Source organism: Silene latifolia, chromosome 11, assembly GCF_048544455.1.
Source record: "Silene latifolia isolate original U9 population chromosome 11, ASM4854445v1, whole genome shotgun sequence".
Taxonomy (NCBI): Eukaryota; Viridiplantae; Streptophyta; class Magnoliopsida; order Caryophyllales; family Caryophyllaceae; genus Silene; species Silene latifolia.
In genome coordinates, this window is record NC_133536.1 from 51,136,589 (window position 1) to 51,157,706 (window position 21,118).

A 21,118-nucleotide genomic window follows, 5' to 3' on the forward strand; every position below is an offset into this window, starting at 1 on the left:
TAAACATTTTTCTCATAGTAAGGGAACCCGCATCCGTTATTTTCGGTGTGCACTGTGTAAATCCCCAAGTATGGGTAAACTATACCATGCATCATCCGTTACTCCCTTTTCTTAATTTTTTTCTTATAATAAATAAATTATAAATTTAATAAATTAGAAAATAATAAAAAAAATATTATTATTCATAATTTTTATTCCTCTACAAATTGAGATCAAATTTGATATATTTTGTTATTTGTTTTATTTTTCCTCACATATTCACATAACGTAATTGACATATTCATATTCATATCATATCACATAATTTTTTTTCCTTCAATTATTTTGTATTATGCGATTTTGGTATGAAATTAAACGTTCATGATTATTGTTCAATATATTTGAACAAATAAACTCATATTCACTAAACAACTAGTTTTATACCCGTGCAAAAAATGCACGGGTCATAATAGCAGACGTTATTATTATATACATGAACATATAATTGAGCGTGATTAAATGTTCAATATTGTGACAATATAAATAGTGCATATTTGGAGATTCGAATATTTGATAAATATTAGATTTGAATATTAGATAATATAAAACCATATTTTATAAGAATTATATTAAAGGTATTTGACATGTTTGACCCGTTGCATGGATGTAAATTGTGATATTTTAACTTATGTTTTAACATAAGTAGTTAAAATAGAAGAAAATAAGAGATAAGAATAGGAATTGTGTTGAAGAGAGAGAGAAATTAAACAGAGTAAGAAAACATGGGGACCCACATGTAAAAACTCAACAGCCAATCAGAAGCCAAGAAAAAACTCAGCTTTTATACTATGTAGATAAATGTCATATTCACTAAAGTGAAAGTAAATATAATAGAACAATCGGATGAACATCACACCCCATAATACATATTCATTAAACTACACTGTCATATTCATGAAACTGAAAGTGAATATGATAGTGTCCTATTGTGAATATCGCACTTTAAAGCACATATTCATTAAGCAATATTGTCATATTCACTAAACAAATGAATATAATAATGTCATATCGTGAATGTAACACTTAAACTGAATATAACCGTCCTAACTTTTCTTAAAAATGGAAGTTAATTTTTGTTTTAAAATTTTAAAAGAAAAAAAAAAGTAAAAGAAGAAAAAAAGGAAAAAAAAAAAGGAGGAAGTTGAGGATGAGTGGGGAGTGGGGGGTTGGAGGGAGTATGTAGTATCCTACACATGGGTGTAAGATATAAGAATTGATATGAGATAGCCTGCAAAACACTTATAACATATTAACCACCCTTTTTTAGAGGGTGACAGACTCGAAGTCTAAAAGGCATAGCCCAAAACAATTTTACTCCCACAAAATTGCTCTTGATGGGACTTCAACCTAAAGTCTTCTCAAATTTCATCCAAATTTTAATCGAGACACCATAACAATCAGCAAGTTAAACATTAAATTAGTGGTACTTAACGGAGCTATCAAGGTAAGGCATCAGATTCTTATCTGAACGTGCAAGCGTGCCTCGGTTCCTTGTGTTAAGACTTAAGATAAGATGCAAAAGCAACTCCTTCCTTTACCTATCTTTCGGAGTTATCTTCCAAATTAGTAACCCATCCAATTTTTGGCTTCTTTCTTAAGCTTCATCTCTATTCAACCCAGACAAGATTTTTACAAATATGATAATGATATTTAACATTATTCTTCTATTTTTCAACCAATTGGCTGTCACTTGTCGTCATTTGCCAATCAAATTACGATTAACAATTTTAAATTTTGGGGTTAAAATGTAGTAATACTTCATCCGTTTCGGTCACTTGTTTACCTTTAATTTTGAGAAGAGGAGACCAATTATGGGAGACTGACCACATGGGGTTGTTATTGAGTGACAAGTGGACAATAGATTATGAGAACAATAGGTCTTGGTATAGACGGGTGGGGCGAACGGGTAAAGACCTCTAATAAAATGGGTAGGGGGGACAAGGTGGGGCACCCCCCATGTGCTTCCCACTTTATGCAAATGGGTATTTTGTGAGGGGAAATGGTATCCGTCTATACATATAGACGGATAGTGTCCGTCTATAATGAGAATTTGTGTTATGAGGATGATCAAATTACCTTTAAAAATATTCTCAATATAGAAAGGTAAACAAATGACTGAGGTACTCATAAATGGAATAGGTAAATAAATAACCGGTACATAGATAGCATACTGGAATATTTGTGGGGGTGATTATGGAGTATAAAGCAATTAGAGGAAGTGAGAAAACAATTGTAAATTTTAACTAAAATATTTTTTATCATGGTAAAAGGAAGCAGTCTCGATCTCTAAATTCATAATCAAATGGCTCCATGATAGGGGTGCATTCTCTCATGAAAATTAGTCGAAGAAGGGTGACGACGACGTGATTGTGAGTCGTAAAAATGGTTGTTGTAAAGTGAGATTTTGACATTGTGGTGTTTGAAGCGGGGGCGGACGCAGGAATTTTGTATAAGGGGGGCACCGAATTTTTTTCGATGCTTTATTTTTATCTTAAAAAATATTTCAATATTTTGAAACTTTTTTCTCTAAAATAATGTCGTAAGAAGTAAAATAAAATGGCAAATTAATTAGTTAGATCGATATTTTTTTTTAATAAATAACGTTTTCCGTTGATTTTTTTTCTCCAAAATGCTTTAGATTTCACTGAATTTATTTTGTACACCACTTATTATAGAATATATTGTATTCTAATAATTATATGTGCAATAAGCACAAGTGGTTCAATGAATATGTTGTTGGTATATTATTGTGAGGTCTAGAGTTCAATTCTCACCACTAACGAAATAACACACAGAAATATCAGTTAACAAAAAAATAGACAACAATGGGAGTCGAGCTTGAGACTTTCCAGGTTCCAACTGCATGAACACACCTCTACCAACTGAACCACCATAGCTTGTTGTACAATTAAAAGACTTATACATATTGATTTGCGCGAAAGTGGTGATTAGCCCCCATAACTTTCACCAATTGTGAGATTAAGCCCCATAACTTACAAATGTAGCAATTAGGCCCCATAACTTGGAGTAAAAGTGAAATTGAATCCATTTTTTTTATTTCTAACCAAAATTGCACCAAAAAAAAAATCAATTTCATCCATTTATACAATTTATCAGTACAATAATTTTTTTTTATATATTTATAAATTGTATGAAATTAATTATACATTTTGGGAAAAAAATATTCAAATGAATTACATAAAATTTATAATTTGTAGAGAAATTTCATACGTTTATATCAATTATATTAGAACTAGTAAAAGCATTTTATCTAAAAACTATGTTAATTAATAAATTATATAAATACTTTTAAAATATTAAAAATAATTTATGTACAATGAGTCTAAATATAAAATGATTTAATGATATGTTTTTGTTAAAAATAAAAATAGGGTTGGATTTCACATTTTGTCAAAGTAATGGGGCCTAATTGCTATATTTGTAACTTATGGGCCTTGATCTCACAATTGGTAAAAGTTATGGGGGTTAATCTCTACTTTCGCGTCCGGCTAAATTATTAGAATTTTAAAATTTTATCAAGAATATTTATATTAATGCAATATTAGTATGAACCTTGTGCAATAAATGCATAGTATATATAGAGTTTTTGATTTTTGTATATTACTTATAGATTTAAATTTAATAGCTCATTAATTGTTCATATTTCTCATCATTACATTTTGTATTTAATGGAAACAAATTGAAGCTGAAAAAAAAACCAAAAAAATTGAGTAAATAATGTGAAATGTATATTTTAATGAAAATAATTTTCTACCACAAAGCTAATCATTTCAATATATAAAATTTCTAAAGCTAATCATTTCAATATATAAAATTTCTCAAAATTTTCACTAAGATAATAGTATACTACTCGCAGTTAACAGTTTTATTTTATACGATCAATTAAAGGTGCGTCAAGTCATTATCTAATCATAACACCATTGAAAGATTTAAGAATTTGTACTATAAAATCAATATTATGCATCTCATCAACCGAATCCTAGAATGGACAATGCCGATATGACGATATTTATACCCCGTACAATAACTCCTACAAAGCGTCTTGCTTGTGACGGGCTATTCCCGTCACAAGCTGAAGACCTCTCACAAAAAGGGAGAGGGAATAAGGTGGGACATCCCCATGTGCTTTCCCACTTACCTCTCATGGGTATTTTGTGAGAGAAAATGGTATCCGTTTTCAGCTTGTAACGGATATCGTCGTCTTCAATGAGATTTTGTGTAACTCCTAACCCATGACCCATGTAGAGAAAAAGCCCCACAGTGTAGAAGACACATGGTATGCAGCAAAATAAGGTGCGATGAAATAGGAAAAAACAAGGAGGGAAGAATAATAAAGAAGCCCCTGTCCGTGACCTGGACATATAAACATAGACCCACGCGAAGGGTGGTTATTTTCCAATTTACAAAACCAATTTAATCAAGTGACAGGATCACATTCAAAGCCAAACACCCAAATAACCAAATTAACCAACCCCACCTTCCCACACTGTCTCACACTGTACTCTTCAACCTTCTCAACTCCATTCCCAATTTAAGTGTGTGTCTTTCTTTCACTTAATTAACTCTCTAAATATTTGTCACATTCTTATCATTATTATTATTATTATGGGCATTTACTCAGCAGCCACCATTTTCATTGTCTCTATCTTTCTTCAAATGCAGCTTTCCTTTTCATTAGCTATGTCTGCAGGTATTACTGCTCTCCTTTTTTTTTTTTTTACTGTTTTTGGGTTGTTCTGACTCTTTAGTGTTTTGGGTTTTACCGTTTTGTACATTCTACTGTGTAAATCTTATGTGGGCAGTTTTGTTCAGGTTCTATTAGTGTATTAGGTTGATGAACTCTATGTTTGTTGGACTTTGGAGCATTTTGACTATTTGGGTTTGGGAAAAAGTGATGTTCTTGAAAGCTAATTACTTTTTCCGTCTCAATCATTTGTTTACCTTTTGTATTCAGTGTAAGCGGTATTTTAGTCAAAGGTGAACAATTGATTGAGACGGAGGAAGTAGTTGTCCAACATAGAAATGTATGACTAACCAAATTTACTGGTTTGTACATTGTACTGTATAAATCTTATGTGCCCACTTTTGTTCAGCTTGTATTACTGTATTAGATTGAAGAACTCTTAAGTTTGTTGGACTTTTGCTGCATTTTGACTATTTGAAAGTTAATTACTATTTCTGTCTCTGTCATTTGTTTACGTTTTAGATTCATTGGAAGGGGTATTTCAATCAAAGGTAAATAAATAATTGAGACGGAGGGAGTAGATATTTAAGATAGAAATTTGTGATTAAGCTACTCAGTTAGTGTTGTTTTTGTTCAGTGTTTTGATTTGATTGCATTTTGTTGTTAAAGGTTGAGCGGTATTGTATGAATTATGCAATGTATTTTAAGTTTTTATGTTTGACTGAATTTTTGCATAGTTAAGAAAGACCCAACTGAGAAGTCTTATCCTTTTAAATTTGCGTGTTGCTTAAACTGGCATACTTATGTCTTTCCCAATCTGGGTTTGGAGCTTTGGTTGTGCAATAAGTCTCGCTTGTGACCTCTCACAACCTCTCTCCCACTTGCAGTTTGTGAGAGGTCACAAGCTTGTGACGAAAAATGTCCATCACAAATGAGAATTTGTGTTGATTGTGTATGATGAGATTACGAGCATTTCATTGCTCTTTCGGAGTCGACAAATTGTTGCTTTCATTTTAAGTCACATTTTTTTGATAATAATCACATGGCTGATACTTGAGGTGTTTAGAAAATCATCTCATTGCATGTTTGTTAGCTTGATGAAGTTTTCTTTGTGACACCCCTCGATGAGGCAACTAAATATAACTAGTAAATCGTGGCGGAAACACGAGATTTTTAAAACTTTTAAGACTTCTAATGAAGTCCAACGCGAGGTATCACCAACACGATAAATAAGTTTAGATAGTTAGCTTTAAGTTTACAATACAAGTCTATTTATTGGGGAAAAGATATCCCACGAATTAACATAGATTCGAAAAGTAGGTGAGTCTATTATGTGATAACTAAATAAGGTCCAAGGTAAGAACTCGCTAGCTCACACGGTCTTGCCCACTTAAGCTTCATCACCAACCTGTCATTCATAATAAATATGAAAGCCACAGTCAGTGGGGAGTAACTCAGGGTTCTCCCAGCCACAATATGTCAAAATACAAGTAATTAGGAATGTAATTAAACAAACAAGTATAAGAATAAATACTTACGGTAACAAGGGAATCATGATTAGTATACAAAATGCAATAAGAGTAGTTATGCATAAATGAGAGAAGAATAATTAGGTCCAACGGTCAAATATTGACTCAACTCAAATGTAAGACAAATTACAAAGTATAGACTCAAACAAGACAACCCTCTAGACTCCAACCTCTTGGTAGGACAACGATCATAATACGGTCCTATTCTAAACCTGGCCAGACTCTCGGGATGGACGACACCCGATTCGACAAACGATACCAAATCGTATCCAAGACTCGAAATATGGTACATCTAACCGTGCCCGAAAGTCGAGTAACCTCAAGCGGAACCTTGTCACCTAACCGTGACCCCCGGTCCGAAAAAGGCGGAAGGAAAAATAGCCCAACTCGGAAACAATGGCACCTAACCGTGACCTAATGTCCGAGGGCAATTAAACAAGGAATGTCGAGTAGTCTCACAATGTAAAACATCACATTCGGGTCACAAATACGAGTGGAAAAGATTGAACAAACATAACGTAAACAATTCATGTGAAGCATGTATAAGTACGAGAGTATAACAAATGTAAAGTACTCCCATGATAAAAGAGTCTCAACACACCGTACACAAGTGTTAGAACCAAGGTTAAGATGCATACCCAACAAGAAACTCAAAACCCAATCTATAACAACAAGTTTAGTACTCGACTACAACAAGGGTCAACTTCAAACGGTCATAACTTGAGTTCTAAATATCTAAATAAGGTGAAAATAATTTGAGATGATAGATTATCCTTTTACGGTTCTAACGGTAGGTCATAAGCCTCAAACAAACATGTAACGAAGAAGTTATGGCCATTTTACGAAAAAATCGTCAGGCTTAAACCGCACTGCGATAGTGGCGAGCTGCGGTGGGTGCCGAGCTGCGGTGGGTGCCGGAGTCTGCGGTGGGTGCCGGAGCTGCGGTTTTCCCCTCCACCGGCATTTGCACGACAATTTCCTACCCTTTCCGAAAGTCGATTTCTACCAATTTTTCATCCCAAATTCCTCTTAAATATACATGTTAACACAATAATACCTAATAGAAACCTCAAGAATGTAATTATCACACATCTTGATGGATTCAAGCACAAGATTTTGACCCAAAATCAAACAATTAATTCATCCAAACATCACAACTTTACCCAATTGAAAATCAATGTAACAACATGCTTAAAACTCTTCAACCAACCATGAGATGGTTGTTCATACAAACTCATTCAACAACATACATGTGAAACAAGAAAAGATTCAAACTTTAACATACATATGAACAAACTACAAAATATAAACACACAAATTTGACATAATGTCGAGTAACCCATCACCGTTACCTTTTTGCACTTCAATCTTCTAAAGACTCGTCAATGATGTAGCTATCCTCCTCCGGGTTGTCCAAGTTCTCCCCTAAACACAAAAATAAAGGTATTAAGTCAAGAATCCATATCCTTGTAAGATGAGAATTTCGAAATAGAGGAAAAGATGGCAACTTTCTTACTTAGAAAGAAGGGAAAAGAGAAAAGGAAGAGAATGGCGCGAAAAGGAACGAGATTGGTGAAGAATTGAGTGAGATATGGTGATTTTAGGGTTAGTAAAGGAAGGTTCAACAATGGTGGGGTGGTTGTTGGGAAATTTCAGAAATTACAAGTGAGGGAGATGAAGTTGTGAGGGTTTAGGTGAGGTTTTGTGTAGAGAAAAGAGGGGAAAAAGGCCCATGAGTCAAGTTAAGCCCAATAATTCAAAATGAGTCGGTATCCACTAGAATTTTCGTCCCAAGTCTACTATAACTCGAGTCGGAGAATAATATTATTAAAATCTACACTATTATTACCGTTACACGGCTACGGCTATATTTTATGAAAATAAGCTTTAAATAATAATTATTTAATAAAAATTACTTAAAAGTTTATTCAAAAATATTAGGAAAGCGCGGGTGTTACAATCATCCCACCTTTTAAAAAGTTTCGCCCTCGAAACTTGAAACGAAAAGGTATTACCTTAAGAAAACAAACTAGGGTACTTGACACGCACGGAAGCCTCCCGGCTCCCAAGTCTCTTCTTCTACATCACCACACTTCCACAAAACCTTCACCAAGGGCACCACTTTGCTCCTTAGCTTCTTCTCCTTCTTATCCAAGATACGAATCGGTCTCTCCTCGAAAGAAAGACTAGGCTCAAGCTCGGGAATCTCATTTTGCAACACATGACTAGGGTCGCTAATGTACTTCCTAAGTTGAGAAACATGAAAGACATCATGCACTTTACCCAAACTCGGGGGCAAATCCAATCTATAAGCCACGGCACCAATCCTTTTTATCACTTCATACGGTCCAATGTACTTCGGGCTCAACTTCCCTTTAACTCCAAATCTCTTTACTCCTTTCATCTAGGACACTTTCAAGAACACCTTATCTCCAACTTCAAACTCCAAGGGTCGACGGCGAACATCGGATAAGATTTCTCGATCTTGGGCGGCTTTCATTCTTTCACGGATGAGCTTCACTTGATCAATCGTCTCGGCTAACTTGTCGGGTCCTAGATCACGAACATCACTTGCTTGGTCCCAACAAATTGGACTACGGCATTTCCTTCCATAAAGGGCTTCATAAGGGGCCATCTTGATAGAAGCATGATAACTATTGTTGTAAGAAAATTCCACCAAAGGTAAGCTCTTCTCCCAACTAGAATGAAAATCGAGGGCACAAGCACGCAACAAGTCTTCTAGAGTTTGAATTGTCCTCTCGGATTGTCCATCGGTAGCGGCATGAAAAGCGGTACTCATCAACAACTTACTACCCATAGCATCTTGCAAAGCTTTCCAAAATCTTGAACAAAACCTTGGGTCACGATCCGAAACGATCTCCTTAGGAACACCATGGTAACGAACGATCTCTTCAACATAAGCACTAAAGAAGACTGGTCTAAACTCCAAGTCTCTTTGATAGGAATGAACCTAGCACACTTGGTCAACCTATCCACAACAACCCATACGGCATCCTTTCCACCAACGGTCTTAGGCAAAGCCATCACAAAATCCATGGAAATGGACTCCCACTTCCATAAAGGAACATCCAATGGTTGTAGCAAACCACCGGGTCTCTTATGCTCGATCTTTACTTGTTGACAAGTAAGACATCTTCCAACATATGACACGATGTCATTCTTCATGTTAGGCCACCAAAACTGAAGCTTCAAATCCTTATACATCTTATCTCCTCCGGGGTGAATCGAATAAGGGGATAGGTGAGCTTCATCAAGAACTCTCTTCCTCAAATCAACGGCATCGGGCACAAACATGCGTCCTCGGTAACGGAGGTAACCTCTAGCATCAATCTCACAATCCTTTGCTTTCCCTTCAAGGAGCTTGGCTTGAAAACTTTTAAAAGTAGCATCGTCCACAAGGCTATCAAGGATCTCTCGGTGAAGAACGGGCTCGGCAACCATAGCACCAAGATAATCAAAACCACTCTCCACAAGTTGCAAACTTAGCTTACGAAACTCGGCACAAAGGTCGTCGGGGAGCACACGAATGACACTCAAGGAATGAGTAGACTTCCTACTAAGGGCATCGGCAACCACATTTGCCTTACCTTCATGATACAACAACTCCATGTCGTAATCATTCACCAATTCCAACCATCGTCGTTGTCTCATATTCAAATCCTTTTGGGTGAAGATGTACCTCAAACTCTTATGGTCGGAGTAGATACGGCAATGGACTCCAATGAGGTAGTGTCTCCACATCTTCAAAGCATGAACAATGGCGGCTAACTCCAAATCATGAGTGGGATAATTCACCTCATGAACTCTCAATTGTCGCGAAGCATAAGCAACAACTCTTCTATTTTGCATAAGAACACAACCCAAACCCATCTTAGAAGCATCACAAAACACATCAAAATCAACTCCATCCTCGGGCAAGGTCAACACGGGAGCGGTAGTCAACCTCTTCTTCAACTCTTGGAATGCACTTTCACAAGCTTCGGTCCACATAAACTTGGTCTCTTTCTTCAAAAGTTGAGTCATCGGTCTAGCAAGCTTGGAAAAATCTTTCACAAAGCGACGGTAGTAACCCGCCAAACCCAAGAAACTACGGATCTCACCAACATCGGTTGGACTCTTCCACTCAATCACGGCTTCAATCTTCGAAGGGTCTACCATGACACCATCCTTAGATATCACATGGCCTAGAAAAGACACCTTAGACAACCAAAATTCACATTTGGAGAATTTGGCAAACCACTTTTGACGACGGAGGATTCCCAAAATGATACGGAGGTGATCGGCATGCTCTTCTTCGGACTTGGAAAAGATGAGGATATCGTCGATGAAGACCACAACACACTTGTCTAAGAACTCACCGAAAGTCCTGGTTCATTTGGTCCATGAAGATAGAAGGGGCATTGGTTAAACCAAAGGGCATCACCTTAAACTCGAAATGTCCATATCTCGTGCTAAAGGCGGTCTTAGGGATATCGGACTCACGAACGGGGATTTGGTGATAACCGGATCTCAAATCAATCTTGGAGAAAGTAGAAGCACCTTTGAGTTGATCAAACAAATCTTCAATTCTTGGTAGAGGATACTTGTTCTTGATGGTAACACGGTTAAGCTCACGGTAGTCAATGCAAAGTCTCATGGATCCATCTTTCTTCTTCACAAAGAGAACGGGAGCACCCCAAGGCGAGGCACTAGGTCTAATGAATCCTTTCTCAATCATCTCATCAAGTTGCTTCCTCAACTCCTTCAACTCGGTTGGCGCCATACGGTGCGGGGCTTTAGCAATCGGTCCTGTTAAGTACAAGGTCGATAGAAAATTCTACATCACGCTCGGGAGGGATTCCTGGCAATTCTTCTGAAAGACGTCGGCAAACTCACAAACCACGGGCACTTCTTCGATCTTCGGTAAGGGAGGGGAGGTCGAAGTCACCACACAAAGAAAGATTTGGTAACCTTTCCTCCTCATACTCATCAACTTCAAAGCGGAAATCAATTTCACACCTTCTTGGGAACGAACTCCTTTATAGGATACGCGAGTGCCTAGCGGACTCTTGAGGCGGATCTTTTGGTCTCTACACTCGAATCTTGCATCATACTTTGACAACCAATCCATACCCAAAATTACATCGAATTCCTCAAGGGGAAAACGAAGTAGGTTAGCGGGGAATAAGGTTCCCGAAATAGAGATAGGAATGTCGGAGAATGTGAGGGAACAAGAGAACGTTTCTCCGGAAGGTAAGGATATAGAAGTTTCCTCACTAGGAATAGGCTCAATGGCTAGTTTTTCCGAGAACTTGGAAGATATAAAAGATAAAGATGCGCCGGTATCAAATAAAATGAGGCAAGGTTGATCAAAAATTGAGAACATACCCGTAATGATATCGGGATGAGCGGCGGTTTCGGCTCGACTCATGACAAAGATAGTTCCTCTTGGCTTAGCATTTGGAGTAGGAGCATTCTTCTTCTCGGGGCAATCGGCAACACGATGTCCGGGCTTCTTACAATGAAAGCAAGTCAAGGGCTTGCCATAGCATCCAACTCCGGGGTGTAGAGCTTGTCTACAATGGTAGCACTTACGGTCCTTCTCAAGTTCATTAGTTGGTGAGGGAACTTGTCCTCTAGGTTCTTGAACTCTTGGTCCTTGTCTTCCATGGTCTTGCATCCTTGGCACAAACCTTCTCTTGTTGGCATAGTTTGGAGTAGAAGGCACAAATGGTCTCTTGCCATGAAAGTTAGAACGATAAGAATGAGAAGAGGAGTGGATTTTGGAATCTTCTTCAATGGCCTTCAAAGAGCTTTCGGCCCAAATGGCATCGTCATAAACTTCCACAAAGGTAGTTGAGCTTCTTCTCACCATGCTTTCCACCTTAGGATTCAACTTGTTCTTGTAGAAGTAGACACGATCCTCTTCATCTTTCACGAACTTGGAGGCATAATGAGCAAGTTCATTAAACTTGTCGGTATAGGCTTGAATTGATAGCTTCCCTTGCTTGAAGTCCATGAATTCCTTCAATCTTTGTTGCTTGAGCTCCTTAGGGTAGAAGCGGGTCTCCACAAGTGACTTGAAGCGGCTCCAATCAAAGTTGGGGTCTTGAGTAGCGGTAGGACCGGTCAAAGTCCACCACCTATCGGCTTCCTTCACAAGAAAGTGAGAGGCTAATCTCACCTTGTCCTCCTCTCGGGCATCAAAGAGAGAGAAGTTCTTCTCCATATCACGAAACCACTCCGAGAGAGCAACGGGATCCACTTCACCACCATAGGTCTTAGCCTTGTTCCTTGCTAGTTGACTTGCAATCCAAGCATAACTTCCTTGACGGTTAGCTTCGGGTGCAAGGGGAGCGGGTTGAGCATTTTGTTGATTAGCAAGTACTTGAGTGAGGGCTTGCATGATAGCATTTTCCACTTGGGTTGGTCGTGCCATCTTTCACAAGAGCAAACAAGTTAGAACCTAACACAAAACATACACAAAAAGGCTACCAACTTAGGTCCTTAATTCTACCCATCTCTCATTCATTATTCAAGGTCAAGTGAGAATTTTAAGTTGGGGTACACGTGTGTGCGTCGGGAGCGATATGGCTCTGATACCAACTGTGACACCCCTCGATGAGGCAACTAAATATAACTAGTAAATCGTGGCGGAAACACGAGATTTTTAAAACTTTTAAGACTTCTAATGAAGTCCAACGCGAGGTATCACCAACACGATAAATAAGTTTAGATAGTTAGCTTTAAGTTTACAATACAAGTCTATTTATTGGGGAAAAGATATCCCACGAATTAACATAGATTCGAAAAGTAGGTGAGTCTATTATGTGATAACTAAATAAGGTCCAAGGTAAGAACTCGCTAGCTCACACGGTCTTGCCCACTTAAGCTTCATCACCAACCCGTCATTCATAATAAATATGAAAGCCACGATCGGTGGGGAGTAACTCGGGGTTCTCCCACCACAATATGTCAAAATACAAGTAATTAGGAATGTAATTAAACAAACAAGTATAAGAATAAATACTTACGGTAACAAGGGAATCATGATTAGTATACAAAATGCAATAAGAGTAGTTATGCATAAATGAGAGAAGAATAATTAGGTCCAACGGTCAAATATTGACTCAACTCAAATGTAAGACAAATTACAAAGTATAGACTCAAACAAGACAACCCTCTAGACTCCAACCTCTTGGTAGGACGACGATCATAATACGGTCCTAGTCTAAACCTGGCCAGACTCTCGGGATGGACGACACTCGATTCGACAAACGATACCAAATCGTATCCAAGACTCGAAATATGGTACACCTAACCGTGCCCGAAAGTCGAGTAACCTCAAGCGGAACCTTGTCACCTAACCGTGACCCCCGATCCGAAAAAGGCGGAAGGAAAAATAGCCCAACTCGGAAACAATGGCACCTAACCGTGACCTAATGTCCGAGGGCAATTAAACAAGGAATGTCGAGTAGTCTCACAATGTAAAACGTCACATTCGGGTCACAAATACGAGTGGAAAAGATTGAACAAACATAACGTAAACAATTCATGTGAAGCATGTATAAGTACGAGAGTATAACAAATGTAAAGTACTCCCATGATAAAAGAGTCTCAACACACCGTACACAAGTGTTAGAACCAAGGTTAAGATGCATACCCAACAAGAAACTCAAAACCCAATCTATAACAACAAGTTTAGTACTCGACTACAACAAGGGTCAACTTCAAACGGTCATAACTTGAGTTCTAAATATCTAAATAAGGTGAAAATAATTTGAGATGATAGATTATTCTTTTACGGTTCTAACGGTAGGTCATAAGCCTCAAACAAACATGTAACGAAGAAGTTATGGCCATTTTACGAAAACTGGTCAGGCTTAAACCGCAGCCTGCGATAGTGGCCGGAGCCTGCGGTGGGTGCCGGAGCCTGCGGTGGGTGCCGGAGCCTGCGGTTTTCCCCTGCCACCGGGCTGTTTGCACGACAATTTCCTACCCTTTCCGAAAGTCGATTTCTACCAATTTTTCATCCCAAATTCCTCTTAAATATACATGTTAACACAATAATACCTAATAGAAACCTCAAGAATGTAATTATCACACATCTTGATGGATTCAAGCACAAGATTTTGACCCAAAATCAAACAATTAATTCATCCAAGCATTTGTGTCTACAAAATACGGGGTATATTGTAGTGGTGTAGGTACAACATTGGCCCTCTAATTCTTCTGCAAGTTCAACCTATAGTATTTAGTTTAACCAGCTTTGTTAGGGGGATGGGAAAACATTATTTACTGTGGTTTTTGCATGTTACATCAAATTTTTTGTTGTTACCTTTTTAAAGGATCGAATTTTTACTTTGTTGAAAAGACGACATAAAGTCATACGATACAATATCTGTGATAACCTCTATCCCATCATCCACCCAGACCGTCATTGAGCAACCCAATAGGGTAAGATTTCTGAACTGGAGCATGGCCTAATTACCTTTTCTCCTGACAAAACTAAACCCAACCATTAAATTTGCTAGCTAAACAGTAAATTGATCTACCAATGTTATCAATTGCATTGCTGTTTTTCATAATTTGGCTTAAAGGAGCTCACTTTTCCATTGTAGGATGCCCCTTGGATTTACATGGTACCAACTTTACTCTTGTGGCTACCATGTGCTCAAATCCTGCTGCTCGTGGAAAATGCTGCCGCTACATCAATGCATATGTCGCACTTTCTATTGCTCGTTATTCCAATGCAACAAGCAACCTTGGTGTAAGTTCAGATCTTTCTGAGGCCTGCCTCACTTCAATGTCACAAACCTTAGAACTCTATGGAATGCCGGCAAATGCAACCGTCTTTTGTGGATTCGGGACCAAAATTCCAATAAACTATGAATGCAAAGGTAGAACAAGTGTAGCACAAATGCTGCAATCTCCAGGCTTCAGTGATGTAGCTGAAAATTGCCAAGTTTCACTTTCAGAGGGAACTGGGTGTAGGAAATGTATAAATTCTAGCCTTATGTATCTTCGTCAAACAATAGTAGCACAAGACAATATTACACTTATCACTTGTAGAGATGCTATATTTGTCACCCTTGCCAGTCAATCCGACAATACATCAGCTCTTCGTTTTGCCAGCTGTTTCCTTGGTGTTCCACGGCTCCGTTCTGGAGGTATGTATTACTTCCTCTGTCTCGCCCATTTGTTTATGTATTCCTTTTTTGTCCTTTTGAGCCATTTATTTACGTTTCCTAGTTACTGAAGTATTTGAGTTACAATGTTTGTTTTATCCCCCATTGCATCCGAGTTGTACACTTGTATCCTTGTGATAGATCGATCCCACCATTATTACACTCTAAACTACCTACAACTTACCCTGCCTGTATGTGCCTCCAAATTAACCGATCCAAAGCACACATCAACAAATGGGCGAGACAGTAGGAATATTACATATTAGCGTCTCTCATGACTTAAATTCTTAAACCATAAATTTCGGTATCGTGTGTCAGACCATAAGCTTTATTTGTTTAATACGATCAAAGTAGCCTAGTCAAGAAACAGGACCTTAAGGTTTATATATTCTTCAAGTTATACGAAGTAATATTTTTCCAGCAGTCAAAAACCTTTACTTGTTGTCCGGACCTAGGATACTCCAAATCGGCTTCAAATGTCGACACGGTACGATGTTGGGAGTGTCGGATATGGTTATTTTCTGCTAAGTTTTCTATTTTTTGGTCTAAGTTGAAGTGTCAAAGTATCGTGTCATGTCGTGTCGGACACTTCGACACACAACCAAAGTGGAGTGTTGGAGTAACACGGGTCCTGACTATTATCTCTTTTGATAAGAAGATCTTTTAAAACCTGATTTAGCTCGTGCCATTAACTGTAGATCATATTTGGCTATAACTATGTATGTTATAAGGACAGTGTTGAACTGGAAAACTTGCGTTGAAACTTTATTATGTAATGTATAGTCTGACATGTACTGATGTGTAAATTATAGACGGCTTACTTTTCTGGGTTTCTGATTGTTGCCCTGTCGTCTAGTCATGCAAGTTTCCGGGCCACCATCATCTTCATTGCCTCCAATGGGGTCTCCAAGTCCAGTGCTAGCTAGCCCAATTGAGCCGTCATTGGGCATATCAAGCCCATCTCACCTTGACAATCACCATGCCAATCAGCTTTCAGCTATAACGAGTGTTGGAATAGGTGTCACAGTAATTTCATTTGCGCTACTTTTGGTCTTGGTTCTTCTGATCCGTCGGAAAAGCAGAGAGCTAGGTGATCCCGAAAGCGGCTTTACGACTTTTAAAGTTCCTTGTCGACCTGGACGAAAGATGCACGATGGTATGCTAAAACATTCAAATGATTTCTACTTATTTGTCATTTGCTCCGTCTCTCTTTCTATTTTCCCGCTTTTAATGCTGTTACTCCCTGTCAGTCTATCAATTTTAATCTTTTTTTACTTTATAATTCCGCAGACAGATACTTTGGATCGTCGGATACTACCCCTTCTCATTTATATTGTTCCCATTTTAATTTGGTGTCGATCAACTTCACTTTGACCATTACTTTCTCCATATATGTGGAATCGCAATATGTATTTAACACATTTGATTTATCAAACGTAACTATCTTTACAACATTATTTTAAAAAGATGTAAATATTGTTTGTAATAAAAAAATGGGTCAAAGATGAGATCATTTGACTATCAAAGTCAGATCGGGACAAAAATTATATTTGCTCGAGCGTGTAACACACATCAACATCAACATCACCATCACCCCAGTGTCTCAATGGTTTAAACCTGTGGCAGAAAAAAGGGGACTGTATGAACGCCTTACCCTTTGTGTTGAAAACGGAAAGAGGCTGTTTTTTGACGATTCACTATGAAAATTGCGTCCTAAAATGCATCACCATTTTGCTTTATTTAATCATATTCCAAGACCGGGGAGTACTGAGCCTTTGCCCTTGTTGGAAACAGAAACAGTTGTCATAACTCAAAAGAGATTTACATTGCTGAACGTTTTCAGGGAATGCATCAATGTTCAAGGAATTTAGCTACAAGGAGACAAGGAAGGCAACTAATAATTTCACTACAAATATTGGACAAGGTGGATCTGGTACCGTGTACAAAGCTGAGTTTGGTGATGCTCTGATTGTTGCAGTGAAGCATATGAACAAAGTATCGGAGCAAGCTGAGGACGAGTTTTGTAGGGAAATTGAGCTTTTAGCTAAATTACATCATCGTCATCTCGTTGCTCTTAAAGGTTTCTGCATTCAGAAGCAAGACAGGTAGTCAAAATTGAATACACAGGTCTTGTGCAGTTGTGCATGCATTTCTATGCAAATATACTTATTACACATATATTTTTGTTTTTAGGTTTCTGGTGTATGAATATATGGCAAATGGAAGTTTGAAGGATCATCTCCACAGTAAGTTTGTGTAATGCTTACATTCTCTCTCTCAAGACACAAATGTTACTGTAAAATTTGCTTGTTATCTTGTCCAAGTTAGTTACTAATAGTTTTTTTGTAGGGGTATTTGGGTAAATAACATGCGGTTTTACAATTATCTTATTATCCCACATGATGCTGTGAAACCCACCTTACACGAGACTTTTTGCCACAGCTTGAGGAAAACTCATCTTTTAACTTTTCACAACATACTCGTTGCCAAATGCCAATTGATTCTATTTGTTTTGTGAATTCAGCCCCAGGCAAGCCGTCACTCTGCTGGCAGACAAGGATCCAAATTGCTATTGATGTCGCCAATGCTCTGGTAATCTCAGCCGACTTGGGCTGTCAAACAGATTTTGTTTTAACAATATTTGACCTGTTGGTGCTTACATTTTTGAGCTCTTCCGTGTAGGAGTACCTACACTTTTATTGTGACCCTCCACTTTGCCATAGAGATATCAAGTCCAGCAACATTTTACTGGATGAGAATTTTGTAGCAAAGGTAATACTTGTGTTTTTGACTCAAATATCATTTATGTTCATATTTAGCTCAGCATGCCCCATACCGCAGTAGCAACATTGCCCTTGTACCTCAATGGGATAAGGGAGGTCAGATGTGCCCTACGTCCCAGTTAAAAACACTCAACACTTGGAGAGATGACCCATAATGAAAATTGTGACATAAAATCCATCGACACTCGGTTATTTCATCATACAAGAAGCCCTATTGAAAATGGAAAAATTGTGTTCCATGCAAACTGAATGATGCATGCTGCCCCATAACTTTAGATCTCTTGTCTGTTGTCTTATGTTCTTCTAGCAAACTCTATTCATGCCTCAACACTTGGCGGAATGGCGGTAGTAGGTAGTTGTAGCTTAGTATCATCGTCATTCCCCCAAATATCACACGACAAGAAAATAGAGAAACATGTTTTGTTGAAAGTGGATAGTGTTTACCATTTTGTATTGAAAGAGCAGTCCGTAGGGAAAAATGCTATGTCACCACCAAATAGTCGCATTTTCCAAGTCTTTCTTCGGGGTTATGTGTATAATGATATAGGCAACTAACGAAATGTATTGTTTCCAAGACTTTTTATGCTGATTTGGCTCTTTGATTTCACATTACCTCTAGGTTGCAGATTTTGGCCTTGCTTATGCTTCAAAAGATGGTTCTATTTGCTTTGAGCCAATAAATACTGAAGTTCGAGGAACTCCAGGTTGGAAGAACAAAATTCATCCCGTTAAACTTACAGTAATATTTTACTGCATCCACCCCAAATTTATTTACCCCATTTGACTTTGTGGTCAACTGACGGAGACAAATGGGGCCATTGGGATGATACAAATGTTTTTTTTATTAAAACAAATCTGACACTACAAGTTTTCAGGTTACGTGGACCCGGAGTATGTAATCACTCGCGAGCTTACAGAGAAGAGTGATGTTTACAGCTACGGCGTTGTTCTACTGGAGCTAGTGACAGGAAGGCAAGCTATTCAAGATAACCGAAATCTGGTAGAGTGGGCTCAAGTATTTCTATCCTCGGAAACAAAACTATCACAGCTCACAGACCCGACTCTAGGAGATTTATTTGATTACGATCAATTACAAACAGTTGTTACTATCGTAAAATGGTGTACGCAACCAGAAGGTCGAGCTAGGCCTTCAATTAAACAAGTACTAAGGCTGCTCTACGAGAGTTCTGACCCATTACATAGCGGGTTCATCCATGATATGCAAGATGAAGAGTATGAAGAGGGTCAGGGTACAGGAAGACCAAGCAAAGGGAAGACACACAGGAATGAGGTGGCTTTTCATAGTGGGGAAGGAAGGTATCTTGCTTCTTCTTCTAGTACGAATAAATCTTTTTGTAGTAGAAACTTTCTACTTGAAAACGGATCTCCGCAGTCTCCCCCACATAATATACCGTAGCTTTGAAAGTACATTACCACTTTACCAGTGCAACACAAACAAGAGTTCTCGTTGTCGTCCTGGAGATGACGTCAATCGAAAAGCTCACTGGACAGACATATTCATTGTCCTCATCAGCCGGTCTCCAAGGTCAGCTGTAAAGTTATGTAGAAATTTTGAAATTTTTTATTGTATTGAAATGAAATTCATTTGTTAGATTCTTTTGTTCATGAAAACACTGTGCTTGGGGGGCTTGGTTCTCTTTTCTCTTGGAATTGTAATTTATTTTTCCAATTTAGTTTAACTGTTTTTCCGTTTGTGACTCATTTGTCGGATGATCGCAATTTGTAGCCTTAATTGTATAATTTTAGCGATATATATTTGAGCGAAAACTAACCTGTTGGAAACACTCTTATGGCAAAGCTGGCCACTGTAAGTCTGTGTAACAATGTAACTACTATTGTTATGAGGTTAAAAATGTTTTTTTTTTTTTTTTTTTTTTTTTTTTTGACAGCAGTAAAGAAAATGTTCTTACAAAGTAACTACCCGACTCTCGGAGTCGGATCAATTACTACATTATTAGGAAAAGCAAATAAATTACAGATGGGGTTGACAATCAATATAGGCTTCTTAGCGGGACGATCAGAGCTAGCCAATTGCGCGAACATTTCTTCTCTCTTCTTTAACAACTGAGCCTCAGAAGAGTACCTCCAACAAGACACACTTACGCCACGAGGACGTAGAAATTTATGGGAGAGAGATCTACTTTTTGAGAAACTTTTTGAGAAAGTAGATAAATTGTGTCTTAGAGGTTCATCTCCTTTGCTTTGATTCCTCTTGAACGTGGTGATTCTCCGTCTCTCTTGCACATGATGAGTAGAGGGGTACCTGCAAAACAGAGGAGTAACAGGGGCACCTGATGGCTTCTCAAATGAGAGAATCTTACACTTCTTAGGCCGAGCTGAAAAGATGAACGGCTGATGGTCATTAGAATCATCCCGAGCTTGGGGACATGAGTACCTAAAGGAGGAAAATTGTCACAAATCGAAGATGCGCAAGACGTCCCGGCCCCGATGAGAGGGACGAGCTCAAACTTACGCTAGGACTATCAGGTTCTACCTTGATAATATCGGAGGGGGTAATGTTTTCCTTCATTGCCCCCATCATCTTAGACTTCCCCTTTTTGGGACCGCTCCTCTTTTTCTTCTTCCTCTTCTTCTTCTGGTGACATTGTTCTTTTATAAAGTCTATCTCCTTAGTAGTCTCACCCTTAAGGATTCGAATTGTTAAAGTTGACAAATCACGTTTACGGTAAAAGCTCACCGTTCTCCCTTCCAGCAACTTTTTATAAGCATTTGTTGGGATCCTTAAAGTAGAACTACCACCTCCCTTTTTGGAGAACTCAAGAACTGATTTATTAGCACCAATACTTTGAACCTCCGTCTCTTCCATATTCACACTCTGAGTATCCCTTATAC

General features: G+C 38.2%; 1 protein-coding gene across 2 annotated transcripts; it reads left to right on the forward strand.

Moving 5' to 3' along the window:
- Positions 1 to 4,375: 4,375 nt before the first annotated feature.
- LOC141611624 (putative receptor-like protein kinase At1g49730) lies at positions 4,376 to 20,032 on the forward strand. Of its 2 annotated transcripts, none has more exons than XM_074430208.1 (9): positions 4,376 to 4,750; positions 14,895 to 15,443; positions 16,318 to 16,617; positions 17,305 to 17,566; positions 17,655 to 17,707; positions 17,986 to 18,053; positions 18,144 to 18,233; positions 18,864 to 18,948; positions 19,120 to 20,032. In XM_074430208.1, the coding sequence occupies exons 1-9, from the start codon at positions 4,666 to 4,668 to the stop codon at positions 19,659 to 19,661; spliced, it is 2,034 nt and encodes a 677-aa protein (XP_074286309.1). In that variant the 5' UTR covers positions 4,376 to 4,665; the 3' UTR covers positions 19,662 to 20,032. The 2 variants fall into 2 exon arrangements, with proteins under 2 accessions (XP_074286309.1, XP_074286310.1); XM_074430209.1 differs by having other exon boundaries at positions 4,747 to 5,955; positions 14,439 to 15,443.
- The last annotated feature ends 1,086 nt before the right edge of the window (positions 20,033 to 21,118 follow it).